At 44.8% G+C, this 15,865-nt stretch overlaps 1 protein-coding gene across 1 annotated transcript; it reads right to left on the bottom strand.

Moving 5' to 3' along the window:
* Positions 1-431: 431 nt before the first annotated feature.
* LOC147223331 (alpha-tectorin-like) lies at positions 432-11,578 on the bottom strand. Its single transcript, XM_086166120.1, has 16 exons — positions 11,549-11,578; positions 10,657-10,878; positions 10,484-10,558; positions 10,015-10,120; positions 8,680-8,789; positions 8,219-8,348; positions 7,910-8,000; positions 7,276-7,338; positions 6,988-7,193; positions 6,295-6,432; positions 6,015-6,202; positions 5,454-5,605; positions 1,226-1,471; positions 971-1,133; positions 801-890; positions 432-669 (listed from the first exon to the last, which is right to left on the bottom strand). The coding sequence occupies exons 1-15, from the start codon at positions 11,576-11,578 to the stop codon at positions 801-803; spliced, it is 2,010 nt and encodes a 669-aa protein (XP_086022246.1). The 3' UTR covers positions 432-669.
* Positions 11,579-15,865: the final 4,287 nt, after the last annotated feature.

Here is a 15,865-nt window from a genome sequence, read left to right as displayed (position 1 = left end):
GTGAAATCAGCATTTTCCAGGGCGGTGTCCCGGATCCTGAAAGGCTCGGCGACCGAAGCGTCATTTTTTCGGACTTTCTTTTGCGGTTCTGCGTAACCCAGGAGATAAACGAGGGATTACGTGACGTCCGGGAAGGTCTACCGGATGTATCGGTTTACCGAGGACCCGCAGAGTCTGGGACACAATGACGACGCCCGTTTGCTTTCACACACGTGTATTTGTTTATTTTCCAGCGCCCGACACAACAAAGCAACGGTTCAGACACACTCGTGGTATTACAAACATCGGCTTGCGTTTAAGGAGGAAAACATCTAAAAAAAAAATAAAAAAAAAATAAAAAATGTGATTTGTGGCGGACAACTGCCGTCGGTCTTTCATAAGATCAGGTTCCCGTTGGATTTAATATCGATTCAGCCCATCGCATATTGATTAGAGCGATAAAACAAAGCATCCGTTTTAAACGCTTCCACCGCCACGATCGGGCGTCGGGAGCGAAAAACGGACGAAACTCCAGAAAAAAAAAAAGCAAATCAACCGATCACCGGAATCATCGATGATATCCCTTCGTACGTTAATCATTAGCGGTGTCGTAAGCCGGGCCCCGTCACCACGCCCATCCCATAATTGCCGATATAACATGCTCCCGGTCAGGATTGCCATGGAAACAACCTGAGGAGGAGAAAAACAGTGAACTTCTTTGTGCTCTAACCTAGTCGAATCATGACGATAAAACATATATATCCATATATTCCTGTTTTTTTAAAGGAAAAACCAGCTGGCGTCCAGAAGGTAAACGTTACCTAGTTGCCCCAGTTGACTCCGATGAAGGCCTGGCTGTCTTCCATGTATTTTTCCTCCACGGATCTACGTTTGCGACAGCTTGTGCACTCCTGGAGCAAAGAGACGTGCGTTTGTACCGAGGATGCGCTCGTTGCGGTTAGAAGCCTTATCGGCGTTTTTTTTTTTTTACCGGCTCGCAGTTGTAGGTCTTCTTCTCGCACAGCTGGATCTGGCAGTGCAGGAACACCTGCCCGGCGCTCCCGCTGAACTGGAACATTTTGAAGGAGAAGGAGTTGAAGATATCCGCGCCGTTGCCGACCACCTCCACCGTGCCGTCCTCGTTACTCGGACAGCTGCGAGGAAAACACGGGCGTCAAACACCGCCGTCGCAAACGTCCGGGGCTTTTCGGGGGGAAAGCGGAGTTCGGGGAGGGGGGGGTCTCACCCGTCGGTGATCAGGGAGTATTTTGTGCTGACGTCGTACACCGGGGTGGTGGTCGCCCAGCAGGAGTCCGTCACCAGGGAGATGTCGTTGACGTCCAAGCCGCTCGTGGTCAGCTTCACCCAGATCTTTTGGTCCAGGGAGATTTCCGTGTTAGAATCGACCACGAGCGTCATATCGGCATCGGTGTAGACGGTCAGAGACAGAGTGTAGTCCCAGCTCTTCGACACTACGTGCTGCACAACGGAGCTGCAGAAAGAGGAGGCGGTTTTAGAAACGAAGACCGGTCCCACTTTGAGCACGACGGACAGAAATCGTTGCACATTTTTGTCGGGGAAACAAACAAACAAAAAAAAACGGTCCTGTTTGGTCAACCTGTTGGGTGATAGCTACCAAAATCCTGTCAAATCCTTCGAGGGGAAGGCCAAGGGTTACACACACGTTTACCATTTGTACTCCTGAATACTACGGAAATAAGCTAAACCAAATTAAACGTTGTTAATAGCACGTGTGGTGCTTTTAAACACTTTAATCCTTTCGCAAAACCCATAACTCATACCACGTTGATCTTTGACCTTTATTCCTTTGTAACTTAAAGCTGCAGCATAATAATAAAAAAAGAAAAACAGGTTATAAAAAAGGTAAAAACTGAACTTTAACCCAGGTCTCCAGGAAATGATGCAGATTTGAAAGTTCAATTCTCTACTAACTCGGATAAGTTGTGCCTGCTGCTGCGGTAAATGAGCGCCTAGATAACTTCTAAAGGGCCTAGAAATCATGTCACTACATTTCTACCTGCATTTGTTTCTAAATGATTTAATGATTTAAATCAGTGAAAGAGCAACAGCTCTGCTTTCTCTCCTGTGAGCTGTGAACGAAGTGCTCACAATTGTCCAAACGAATCACTCAGTGACTCACCGAACGAATCACTCAGTGACTCACCGAACAAATCACTCAGTGACTCAGCAAAGGAATCACTCAGTCGTCGGGGTCCCGGTGAAGCTCGCCCGGGTCGAACGGAAGACTCGCCCGGTAGCTCAGAGTGGCCCGGCGGACTCCCAAAACGAGATGTTTTTTTTGTTTTTGGTCGAATTAGAAACAAATTCGTCGTAAATTTTCACCTCTAAATGGCGTCCGGAGTCAACGGCACCGGAGCTGCTAGCCTAACGTCTCCATCGCTAGCTAAACATGCTAACCGTTCATTAGCGGTTAGCTCGGAAGGACGAGCGAACAACCGTCTCCGAAACAACGGGATTGACACCGACCACCCTGGAAGTTCGGCGTTAAGTAAGTGTCCTCGAATTTATCTCTCGTCGCTGGCTCTATTGCCGTTAAGTTTGTTACCGTACAGACTCGCGTAAACATGAACACATTAGTTTGGCCAGCTCCGGCTAGCTTTAGCACGGCCGCGGCCATTGCTAGCTCCAGGCTGCTTCTACGGTTAAACTAATCACCTCGGCGGTGTTGTGGAGTTGGCAACAAAAAAGTCTTAAAACCCTGTTTTAATCGTGTCAATCGCATTCTGGCTTGCTGTAATTGTCCGACTACCTGGCTCGCTCTTCTTATACCACGACCGGTCGAGGCAGAAGGCCTCTGACTTGTTTGTGCAACTAAAGTAGCCTTTAGTTGAATGTATCAGGTTTGGACAGAGGGTCTGTTCACACTCAATCCTCCTTCATGTCTTCAAATTTGAGATCGTCCTTCTCTAAATTTAATTCTGTTCTTTTCTTGCCTTTTGTGAATTCAATTTATTTATCTATTATGTTTGAGGAGCTCCGCTGAACGCCACTTTTTAATTCCTCTTCCTTGAGCTGCAGGGAATCTCAAAATCTTTGTACCTAAGACCTTTAAACACTTTATAGCCTTGACTTTGACACTTTATAGATTTATTTGTATTTCTTATTCTCCCCCCTTTTTTTTCACTGTTTATACAATTTCCTACTATCATTTATTATTGTTATGTTCTACTTGAAACTCTGGCACAACAATTTCCTTCGGGATAAATAAAGTTGTTCTTATTCTTATTCTCTTATTTTTATATAATCTATGTGTTCTTCTTCTTCTCCTTTGGGCTTAACCCTTCAGGGGTCGCCACAGCAAATCAACCATCTCCATCTGGATCCTCCTCACTCACACCAACTACCGTCATATCCTCTTACGTTAATTCCAGCATCCGTCTACCAATATATTCTCTATCCCTCCTCTCTCCATGACCCAACCATCTCAGTCTGGCTTCTCTGACCTTCTCTCCAAAACATCTAACATGTGCTGTTCCTCTGATGGACTCATTCCTGATCCTCTCCATCCTGGTCACTCCTAAAGAGATCCCTAGCATCTTCATCTCTGCGACCTCCGGCTCTGCCTCCTGTCTTTTGGTCATTGTAACGGTTTTTAGGCCATACAGCATCACTGGTCTCCCCACTGTCTTGTACACCTTTCCTTTTATTCTTGCTGATAGTCTTCTATCCCATCGTACCCCTGACACTTTTCTCCACCCATTCCAGCCTGCTTGAACCCATCTTTTCACCTCTTTCCACCACAGCTAACAAAGGGGCTCAGAGCTGATCCCTGATGGAGTCCCACCTCCACCTTGAACTTCTCTGTTACCCCTACAGCACACCACACCGCTGTCTCACAGCGAGCATACATGTCCTGCACCAGTCTAACATACTTCTCTTCCACTCCAGACTTCGTCATACAATACCAGAGCTCCTCTCTTGGCACCCTGTCTTATGCTTTTTCTAGGTCTACAAAAACACAATGCAACTCCCTCTGGCCTTCTCTGTACTTTTCTATTGCATTCTCAGAGCAAATACTGCATCTGTAGTACTCTTCCTAGGCATGAGGCCATACTGCTGTTCACAAATACTGACTTCTGCTCTCAGTCTAGTTTCCACTACTCTTTCCCTTAACTTCATTGTGTGGCTCATCCCTCTATAGTTGCCGCAAATCTGCACCTCCCCCTTCTTCTTAAAAATGGGCACCATCGCACTTCGTCTCCACTCTTCATGCATCTTCTCACTCTCTAAGATCATGTTGAATAATCTAATCAGAAACTTCACTGCATCCTCTCCTAGACACTTCCACACCTCCACAGGTATATCATCAGGACCAACTGCCTTTCCACTCTCCATCCCCTTCAATGCCCTCCTCACTTCACTTTAATAATCTCTGTTACTTTGTGGTCTACAATAGTCACCTCATCTCTTCTACCCTTGCCTCTTTCATTTTCCTCATTCATCAGCTCTTCAAAGGACTGTTTCCATCTTCCCATCACTCTTCTAGCATCTAGCAAGCACTCTCCTACCTGTCTCCCTGATAACACTAGCTGTAGTTGTCCAATCATGTAGAGACTCTCCCTGAACACCCAGAGCCTTTCTCAACTCCTTCCTGAAAACCATACAACACTCCTCCCCATTCAGCTTCCACCACTTTGTCCTCTGTTCTGCCTTTGTCCTCTTGATCTTCCTTGTCACCAGTCATCCAACAAACCACCATCCTTGCTGCTGTCTGGCTACACTCTCACCTACAACTACTTTGCAGTCACTGATCTCTTTCAGGTTACCTCGTCTACCGTATACAAGATGTAGTCTACCTGCGTGCTCCTACCTCTGCTCTTATAAGTTACCCTATGTTCATATCTTTTCTGGAAAAAAAGTTTTCACTACAGCCATATCCATCCTTTTTGCAAAGTCTACCACCATCTGTCCTGTGCGTTCCTATCCTGTAGCCATCGCTTCTTCATCCCCTCGATCGCCTGCACCAACATGCCCATTGAAGTCTGCACCAATGACCACTCTCTCATCTCTGGGGATATTCTGCATCACTTCATCTTGCTCATTCCAGAACTTCTCCTTCTACTCAAACTCACATCCCACCTACGGGGCATAGCCACTAACAACACTGAGCATCACACCCTCAATGTCCAGTTTCAGTCTCATTCATCTGGTCATTAGGTTTGATTCACATGTTTGGTTTTGCCAAAAGTCTTACGGCGGATGCCTTTCCTGACGCAACCCTCTGCATTTATCCGGGCTTGGAACCGGCTCAGGGAGACACTGGCCTGTGCCGCCCGGAGGCTACATTTCCAATATACTCTATGTATAGTACTTAAAAGAAACCAGTCCGAAAAAAGGGTGTTTGTGGGGGTAAACTTGGTGCTAAATAAAATCCCGTTTTATGTTTTGCGGGTTGTACTTAGACTCTTGATGTGCTCCGTGACGCCACTCACTTCTCTTTGATTGTGAAGGACATGATCCTTGTTTCTGGCTGGTTGTGGAAGCAGGCAAAGTCGACGTGGACTTGGTCTTGGCGAGTGATCATGCCACCAGTGTTATCCTCATGCTGGATGAGGTTCTTGTACACTACATGGGTGTCATTGGCCTGCGGGGTCACAGTGGTACAGATATAGTGAGTAAGAAACCTCAAGTTCATTTCACGAATAATATCAAGTGGTTGTTGTTGTCTATTTGTTTTGTTGTCTGTTAAATGCAAATTTACACTTACATATCACATAGTTTAAGAAACTAGCTGCGAAAGAAAAGCCACAAAATGACCGAATGGCCTATGAAAAGTAGTTTCCTTCAGTCTATGTTAAATTTACAAAAAGTGTACAAGAACTGGTGATAAGTAGCCAAAAAAAGAACAAGAAACTAGACAATGAAGACTTGATGAAGATGGCAAAACAAGTTTGCGTATTTCAATGAAAAATGATGTTCATTGCGATTGTAGCTAAAGCCGTGTCACAGCCGTTTGACAAATGAAAGGACCGTAGATTTGGGTGGTGACCTACCGTGATCACCGTCCCGCAGGTTTTGACACGGTCAAAGGTAAAGGTCACCATATGCTCGACCTCGTCCCGTTCGCCTCTGCAGGAATCGTCATTGAGGTGCAACTTTGTGAAGTCCACACCCTTTTCCTCTAGTAGACAACCAAGCAGTGTGACTAAAGCTGAGTTGTCCTCGCAGCATTTTAGGTCACCTAAGGAAAACCAGTATTGAGGGGAACTCAGTGATTCATTATTTTTGCTTACAAAATCGTCCACTTTGCTGTTGATATCGCAACATCCATACCATAAGTCTCCGTGTCTTTGTATGGCTCTGCAACAAGGGCCCTACAGTAGCACCTGTGCTCGTCCTCGTTCTCGCCTGCGATGGCACAGAACTCGTGGGAACTGCACATTCTAGTCCCACAGAAGCTGTCCGAAGTCTCTGAGAAAAAGAAACAGACATGTTAGTAAACCGGACACAGGCTGCATGTTAACATGAATGCACAAACAGCGACACGGCACACGCTGTTCCAAAAAAATGAAACAGAGTGAGTCTTGTAAATGACAGACTAAAGGGTTACAGCCATGCTTGTTACTGCAGGTGAGCGAAATTCTAAAACCGCCTTGCTAACAAGACAAGGCCGTAAACCGATGTAAACCAATGTGTTATTTTGTAATTGTAATTTTTTCCATCTGCTGCAAATCAGTGCCAGTGTTTTCGCTGTCGCCGATTAAAACACTGCTGTAAATATTCAGTCAACAACGGCTGCATTGTTGTTGTTGTTGTAGGCCCGCTTCGAATTGGCCCTGTTCTTGTTTTGTTTTGTTTTTTGTTATTTATTAACACAAAGCGAACCAGACCTGATTATTAAAAAAAAAAAAAAATCACATCATCATTTCATCAAATCCCATTTCGAAAATGTTGGCATTACATTCCTGAACATACTCCTCCGTGTCAGTATTGCACCTGCTTCATTTGTTAAGTGAGATTTCTTACGGCAACTGCTGGCTGTCTTCCAGTCTCCGGTTAGGTCCGTGCGAATCCTTGAACGGCAGACTCGAGCATAGGCCTCAATAAAGTTACAGTAGAGCCAATCTTCATCTGGATATGCGCAGAAAGTCACTTTACAAGCCTCAAGGTAGGGTGTTACGTCGATCTCCGGGGGACAGTCCCCGAAGGTACTGTCCTTTAGGATTTCACAGCTGGAGGTCACATGACATAAAGCCGTCAGTGTCACAGGTAATTAATCACAAAATCCCATGTTCTGTGAATGAAGTTGATCACCTGGAAGTCATGGTCGTGCAATCGATGTCAGGGTCTTCCTCCTCATAGTGCACTCTGTAACAACTAGAGGGCACCACAGCATACAAGTTAGCTAGGCGCGCAAAGGCTAGTTGACAAACAGTGGACGGCAAAATCAGTCAATAACTAATTGAGTAGTCGACTGGGTGTTGGTATGACATCTCACTTTTCCCAAGTCTTTACACTGACAGCACATGTGCACTTATGACTGGGAACAGAGGGGGAACCAGTGACATGGAAGTAGCTGAAGTCACATTAACACTCAGTCTAAGAGACAAAACGTGGGGAAGCGTCATACTCGACAACCAAGATAACTGTCCCATGCAAGATTTGTAAGCTAATTCATGAGTCATGAGGTGTTCTGTGTATAAACGTTTGATGAGGAAACACCGTTGGGAGGATTCAGATGCACCACACGGCAGCGATGTTTGAAACTCGATTCATCACAAAAACTGAGGGTTACATAGACTTTTAAGTTTCATGAGTCAATGACCTTTCTGGGACATTGACATTTACATGAAGCACTTTGCTGGCACACAATCGTTCAGCATGACATCAGGATTAAGGTATTACAGAGGTCATTCGGGGTATGGAGATGGAAGTTTTGGGGTCTTACCCTGCAGGACTGTCGTCAGTGAGCAGCGCTCCGTCAAAATTGCCGGCTTGTGCACACAAACCAGCCATGTCTGGGATTACATCAGGTGGTCCTGGACAGATCATGGTTCATGAGAGAATGCGGGTCAGATCAGCACCAGAAAAGGTCAGCTGCTTGTTTAACAATCCTCACATCAAAAGCTCTAAAATTGCAGTTGACATTAAAACAATAACCGAAAGTCAATCTTCATCTTTAGAGCTCTCTGACGCTAGTGTAGGCAACTGTATGTCTTCTGTTCTGTACCTTCAATTCTAATTTGTGCTGTGTCACCGTCAAAGAAGATATGAACTTTATGACTGGTGAGCTCCCCCATCGCCATGACTCCACTTGCATCTTGAGAGAGCTTCACGCCTCCGTATGTGGTGGGTGTATCGGTGAGCGTCAACTCTGAGCCGTCCGACTGTGTGACATCAGAGAGGCAAAGTAAGGGAACAGGAATCCTGGAAGGATTTATTGACTCCATGTAAGAGTTTCTGTGTCACAGTTCCATTACTTTTGTACAGAGGATTAGCTAAGAAACCTCAGTCATGCGGGGACTCATGGGCAGATCCCCCAACAAGACATTTGAACACAAAACTGTTGAAAACTTTTCATTAATCATTTCCAGAGTCACAACAAGTTATCTTTAAGTGAGATGGAAGCACTGTGAAGGGAACATGGTCACAAGGAAACTTCAGCACTCCAGAGTATTGGCTCAAGCCCTACGCTGTGTCATGCTTTATGTCGCTTACGTAAACTTTCCCATTGGACGCCAAGTGGACTTCGTTGTGTTCTGTTCGGATCAACAAGCTTTCCAGTAGGCTGATGTCTTTACGTCGGCGTTCCGAGAAGAACCCGATGACTGAGAATTGCGGGTCTGAATTGAGTTTCAGCAGATGGTATGCACAGCGATCACGGATGACGTTCATGTAACCATAAACATCGATGATGGTTGGCCCATTTAAAGTGCAGTGGATGTCCAATTCGCAACTAACAGTTGCAGAGACAAAAGAATATGTTAATGTTAGGCTGAGAAAATCCCTGTAGCTTTTCATGCCTGCAACAACCAGGAAACTCAAGGGACCTTAAAGTGTTGGAATGGGTAAAGCCATTACTGCATAAAACGTTTGTTGTGGTTTATAGAAAAATTAAAAACCCACTAATAATAAGATGGTTAAAAGAGCACTGAAAAGCAAAGGTCCCCCAAAAAGCATGGTGGAGAAATCTCATTAAAACATTTTTTTTTTTTTTTTTTAGCTTTCGTTGTTGTTGATTTATGTTCTGACTGTATTTTTGTTATTTGAGATTTATTTTACTTATTATTTCTTTTTTCGTCTTTGCATCTCAGACTGCATTTGATTTTGATTCTTCTCACCCTTTTGGTTTGATTTACTATTTGTTCTGACGTTAAGGCCTCTTTTCGTTTCAATCCTATCAATATGTTGATTTATTCATTTTTGTTGATTTAATCCCAGAGTCTTACACGTGAGAGCCCATGCAGCGGTCATCATCGCTACATTCAGTGATGGATAACTGGGATGACGTATCGCAAGTTAATAAAAAGCAGTCATCCGGTCTGTCAATCTCATCAGTCTCTTTGTGGACTGTCCCTGAAAACAAACACAAAATCTGGTTCCAACATGTATTTTCCAATACACCTCTTTTGTTTTGAATTGCAGTCCTGTCATATTGTAGTTGTGAAACACAGGTGGTCCTCACTGAACAACATACTCAGTTAATGACAAATCGGAGTTAAGACGAGCTTTGCGCTAACATTAAAATATGCGCGGAATGCGCTGGCAGCAGAGTTGTGAGTGAGTATGTAATGTACGCGTTAACCCGCTCTTACAATTGGCCTATATTCATGCAAATATAAACTTTAAAGGAAAAAAAAGGCAAAATAGTACGGTACAAATGGGCGATATGCATGAAAATACTGCACGGTAGTGCGGTAGAAACAGCGTTTTGCTTAACGACGAACTCGCTTAACAACGGACCCCGTGGACACATAACCCCCTCGTTGAGTGACGACCACCTGTGGGAGATTTTTTCCGATCGGAGCCGCAAAGATGATCGTGTTCACTGACCCTCATGTCTGCATCCACTGATGTCAAAGTAGTTCAGACCACCTGCTTCCTCTACTGTCAGTGTTTCGGAGACCATCTCTTCTGTGTTGGCCAGAATGGTGATTTCCTACCAGGAGAAGATGCAAGGTTAGACGTAAACTAAAGAGTTACTTGAAAACTCTGTCGCTTTAAGTAGCTCAAAGCTACTTGGTTGTAGAAGGTTGTAGAAATCCAATTCTCTGTCCTGCTCTGAGAAACATATATTTCATTCATTTCGGAGATCATCATTAGGGCTTTCCGTCCGTCCAAAATCAACCGCGTATGTGATGTTTTGAGATTTTGCTTGTTCATCTCTCCACGCCAAATGTCTCCTTAGAAATGTCTGACTAGAACGTGATCTAGTGCATTCGAGTGCAATAAAGTCCTAATTCGCTGCTTGTTTGTCTAAAACCGTCAAGTAGTAATTCAGTCATTGTCTGGTTTCACTCACCACATCGTCTCCAGTGAATCTTCCAGTGAAAAAGAAAACGGCCTCGGCCCCAAAGTTGTGGAGGATGTATCTAGTCTGTGAAAAATCACCAGAGGAGGTCCTGTTAAAGTCACACCCTGGAGCTTGAACGCTACCGCAGATGTTTGTCACACAGTTAAGGTGGTCACACTCACGTTTGTGTCAATGATTAGCTCGTAGAAGCAAATTCCAGAACCCATGACGTTTGCCAGGTTCTCTTTGATGTGGCTTTCAAGGTTGCTGCTGATAGATGAATGAAGCTTCAGTACACCAGACGACGCAGTGTATCGCGCCCCGATGATGCAGTCGTCGTTGTCATCATTTTCATCATATTCGGCGCTAAAACAAATGGCTACGGCATCTGTGGCGAAGGTGACCTGTTTATGATTGAGACACAATTGGAATCATCGGAACACAAATTTGGGACATCAAATGTGCGGCAAACGTCACAACGGCCACTACTCACAAAGAGTGTGTCATACGTCTTTCCATAAAAGGTGATGGGACAATCACTGATGTCCAGCTGATCGTCGCCGGAAAACTCTATGCCCTCTGGATCTGATGGTGTCGAGACAAGAGGACTGAACATAAGTTTGCCTGGCGCAAATACCGAAACTTGTTGCAAACACACCAAGCACAAAGGTTTCCCGTGCGTCTCCGTAAATAAGTAGGACGTAGTCCATTTTTCTTTGAAAATTCTACACTCTTTATCTACTTTTCTCTGTTTTGATAATGACATTTTGGCTAATGAGGGAGTAGCGGGGAGGAAGAGATCAGGGTAGAAACAACGTGGTAACGAGCAGCGAGTGGTACATTGATAACGTCTGCTGATTGGTCCGTCTCAGTGATGCGGATTGGCGTCTACTCTGACCAAAATAGTGCGCCCCTAGCGGAATTGCATTGAATTGCATTTAATTAAAAAGATAAATCCTTGTCTTTCATGCATTTTTTCACTTTCAAATTATTCTGCGGGCCTGGTCGAACTCCTTTGTGGGCCGGTTCCGGCGGTCCGTATATTTGACACCCCTGGTCTGTACTAACACTTACCTTCACATTGAACCCCCGCGTCACTGTCATGTCCACACGTGACGTCGTCCGCCTTGGCACAGTCTGACAACAGCGATTCGTCTCCGGTACAGTCAACTCCATCTAGCCAAACTGGACCGGTGCCTTCGTCATAAGTTAAGTCAGTGACTGCTTGCGTGGCTGCACCGCAGCCCAGCTGTCTGCACACAACCTCAGCATCGTTTTGATCCCAGCCTGCATCACACACTGTCCCCCAGTAGCCGTGGGAGAAGAACTCCACCCTGCCTTGGCAGCGGTTGTCTGAGTTGGCAAGCCTCACTGTAGTACGGGGCGTCGGATTGGTGTTGGTTTCTGAAATAGAGAAACACAAGTCTCTGCAAACCCAGGTCTCACAACCAGTTGTTACGTCTGGATGGACAAAGTGGTTTAGAGTGCTTAAGAAAACACAAGACATGATATAATACGATATCTTCTTCTTCTCCTTTCGGCTTTTCCCTTCAGGGGTCGCCACAGCGAATCAACCTTCCCCATCTGACCCCATTCTCTGGATCCTCCTCTGTCACACATACTCCCTTCTCTTTGGTCTTCCCCTAGACCTCCTGCCTGGCAGCTCCGATTCCAGCATCCGTCTACCGATATATTCACTTTCCCTCCTCTGTCCATCTCAGTCTGGTCTCACCACTGTCTAGTACACCTTTCCTTTCATTCTGGCTGATAGTTTTCTATCACATAGTACCCCTGACACTTTTCTTCACCCATTCCAACCTACTTGAACCCGTAACATAATATAATATAATATAATATAATGTAATATAATATAATATAATATAATATACATCACTTCTATCTAATCACAAGTATCAGATCAAACTTGATCCCAGATGCCAAACATTGATGCAAATACTTCAGTACTTCAGTGTGGTACCACGATGTATACATACGTTCACAGACGACGCCAGCATCTTTATCATGACTGCAGTAATCAATCGCAAATGCGTCTTTTTCACAGTCCAGCAGTGATGTCTCATCTCCTTGACACTCTGCATTTGACATCCAGATTGGCCCATTCCCCTTCCCAAATGTATTTCCATCTTGAGACAGTAAAGCTGAGCCGCAGCTCAGCTGCTGACAAACCACCTCAGCATCAGAAATGTCCCAGTCGTCTTCGCACACAGTTCCCCATTCACCATTGTGAAAGACCTCAACTCTGCCGGCGCATGGGATGTCTGAGCCGACCAGCCTCACCGGAGGACTTGGCGGGGTGACTGGGGTAGCCTCTGGATAAAGTCAAGTAGAAGACAAAGGGAGGGGAAGTCTTTGAACCAAGCCACAAATAGACATCACTGCTACGCTGTCTGTAAGCATTGGACATTACCAGTGTCGACCTAATCGTGGTCATACGTATGTTAAAGAACGTGCCGAACGTTTTGACTTACGTTCACAGACAACACTGACATCGTCGTCATGATCACAGGAGCCCGTGTCTCCAAAATCTGGAAGGGTACAGTCTGTGAGCGCTGCCTCATTTCCGTCACAGTCAGCCCCTCCCAGCCAGATGTCACCGCTGCCCGGCCCAAATACTGAATCTTCGTAGGTTACTATAAGCGAGCCGCAGTTCATCTGCCGACACACAACCTCGGCAGCGTCGTCATTCCAGCTATCTTCACAAATTGTTCCCCAGTCGCCGTTGTTGTAGATCTCCACTCTGCCAGAACAAGCGCTGTTACTGTTGTCGTTGACCAGCCTCACATCACCTTGGCTTTGAGCATTCACTGTAAAACCTGTGCAAATGAGCACATTCAATCGTACCTTTCTTTGTTTCTGGATTAAATTGTGATGATTAAATTGTGATGATTTGACAACAAAACATGTAACCATTCCAACCTGCTAAAGTCCCTATCAGCAGGATCAACAGCGGCCCAGCAACGGTCTTCATCGCGAACCAAATGCGAGACGGAAACCTGACAAAGTACAGTGCAATCAGCAAAGGTTGATAGCTCTCTTAGGGGTCGATTGAGAGTTGCCATTCAGAAGTGATGACGCGACACAAAAGAAATGAAATAGGACAGTTGCAATTGGATTCCATGAAGTGGATGGCTTTCCCAGCTCAGGCGCTCCTGAAGTTCCTCACATTGCTGCCTCTTCAACTCACAAGAGTCAGGCGAGAAAAAATGTGCGTTGAGGATGAGACGAAAGTCAACAGTGGATTCCTGGGTCTCTGTGTATCTCAGATGTCAAGCACATGCCCTGTAGGATGAACACGTCAGGTCGGATGTGTCCTTCGCGTTCCTGCTGAGAACCTAAAGCTTGACTTTAGAAAAATGTGGATCATCTCGTCGAGCCGTCGAACGAGAGTCAAATGGGCTTTTTAATGAAAGCGGCGGGCAGCGGTCCCTCCCTGTGAGGCAGGGCCGTGACATTGGGGCAGGTTTGACGCTTTATTAAGTGCTTTATTAGGGAGTACACAAAAATAACAGCCTGACCTCCAAGACATTGTTATTGTTAAAGATTCATAAATTGTAAAATAATGGTAATGTCCTTTTAAATGGGCTGCTTATAGTTTGAAAAGATGGCAAATAGATGCGTGTTATAAAAGTGTTTCATACCTAAGCAAACGTCACTGGGACGTATATCAGTTTCAAACACTCTAAATTCATTCAAGATCATTAGCAATTATTATTCACATCGAAAGCGATCAAATAATAGTCGCGATTGAAGGGATGTTTCAATTTATGACTGACAATAAAATGTAATTTGTATTTCAAATGACTTTGTGAGTGTAAGAAGCAAGAAAAAAAACATTCGTACACAATTGATGGGAGAGTCTAAGTTCAAAAACATCCAGTTTTTTCATCATCGAATGCAACTTATCCTCTTGACAGATCTGAGTGATTAGTATGCATTTATTCCCTGTCCAGAATCAACATTTAAGGCGGCTCCAAACCCACTCCAAAAAATCAAAATCATTGAATATTTATTACATGTGTAATAAAAATGAAAATTCAAAGCATCCATCCATCTTCACGATAAAGGTAACATCATGAAAGAAACAGGAAATAAACAAATAATTAAAGAAACCAATAAAGGCGTACAATGTGATGTTGATGTTATCCCATCTCACACTAACCTTACCTGGCAGATGAGTCTCGGGAGGCTGCGAGTGCGAGCCGACTGGTTTGTGGATGTTTATATAGTGCAGATGCTGTCAAGCTGTTTCTATAGGAGCATCGTGTTAGTTTGCATAATTGCAGTACCTCTGTAAGTACCCTAAAAGTAGATATCTGAAAAATGTTGATCGACTTGTCATGCAGCTCTACCTTTGACTTGAACTTCTGAGGAGCATCTTTTCCAACATGTGTGCTCAGATGTCAGATACTGGTCCTGGAAGCTGTCAGTTAAGACCAGTGAGTGGGAGGAAGGTAAAAATGGTAGAATTTGCTAACTCCTCATCAGGAAAAGATCGACTATATATCGCAGTTTCGTTGGCTATGGCATTATCTGTCTCGATACCTAAATCATTGTATGTATGATGTTTCAGTCACAAGTCCTGGACAGTGTATGTAACCATAGGGATGATTTTCCAAGTCATGGTGATCTCTGGTTCCTGTTATTATGGCTATTCTCCATAGTCCATAACTTAATTTGAACTTTGCAATTGTTAACCTGCCGTTTTGTAGCTAAAGTATACATATCTGGTCCCAAAGTTTGGTCCTTTTAAAAAGTAGTAGTTACCACTCAAATTATGATCCCTCTACACAGCAACCTATGCACCACAAACTAAACACGTGGGTTTGACTCCTGCAAACTTGCAAGTACATACCTAGCTGTCCGTGTCTTGTTGGCATTCGGTATCAATCTTACCGAATGCCAGGGATGGACAGCCAAAGAGCCTGACATGGGCGCCGGCCTGGAAAAAGCCCGTGTGTGGTCCAAAGCAATGCCCATGGATTTCACTTGGCCTCATCTTGGACCCTGAACGATGAACCTGAAGGGAGGCTGTCTTAATCCCACTTTGCTGCCTGTCTCAGTTCCTCCTGCTTTTCCATCCCCTCTCCTCTCCGCTCCTGTCCAACTCTTGGTGTAGCTGGCTTCCAGAAGAAACAGACAATGTACGCACGTTCATTGTCTTCACTGGCTGCTCCACATTTTGTTTGTTTTTGGTCTTTTCGCTCCGTTGGCTGCCATCAGCAGTGCCGTCTATTGTGTTTGTCTTGTCTTTTTAGTCATCGGCATTTCGAGCCCATCAATTCTACCGGAAGCTCATGGTGACTTTGTGTACTGTCACCTCCATGCCTTTGTGGACTATGGAAGCCCAAAGTATCTGCCACCTTATCACTT

This window comes from Fistularia commersonii, chromosome 19 (genome assembly GCF_037954325.1).
Source record: "Fistularia commersonii isolate RoL2024-O1a breed Wild chromosome 19, RoL_Fcom_v1.0, whole genome shotgun sequence".
Lineage (NCBI taxonomy): Eukaryota > Metazoa > Chordata > Actinopteri > Syngnathiformes > Fistulariidae > Fistularia > Fistularia commersonii.
The sequence above is the reverse complement of the archived record's forward strand: the minus strand, read 5'-3'. Positions and strand labels throughout refer to the sequence as shown.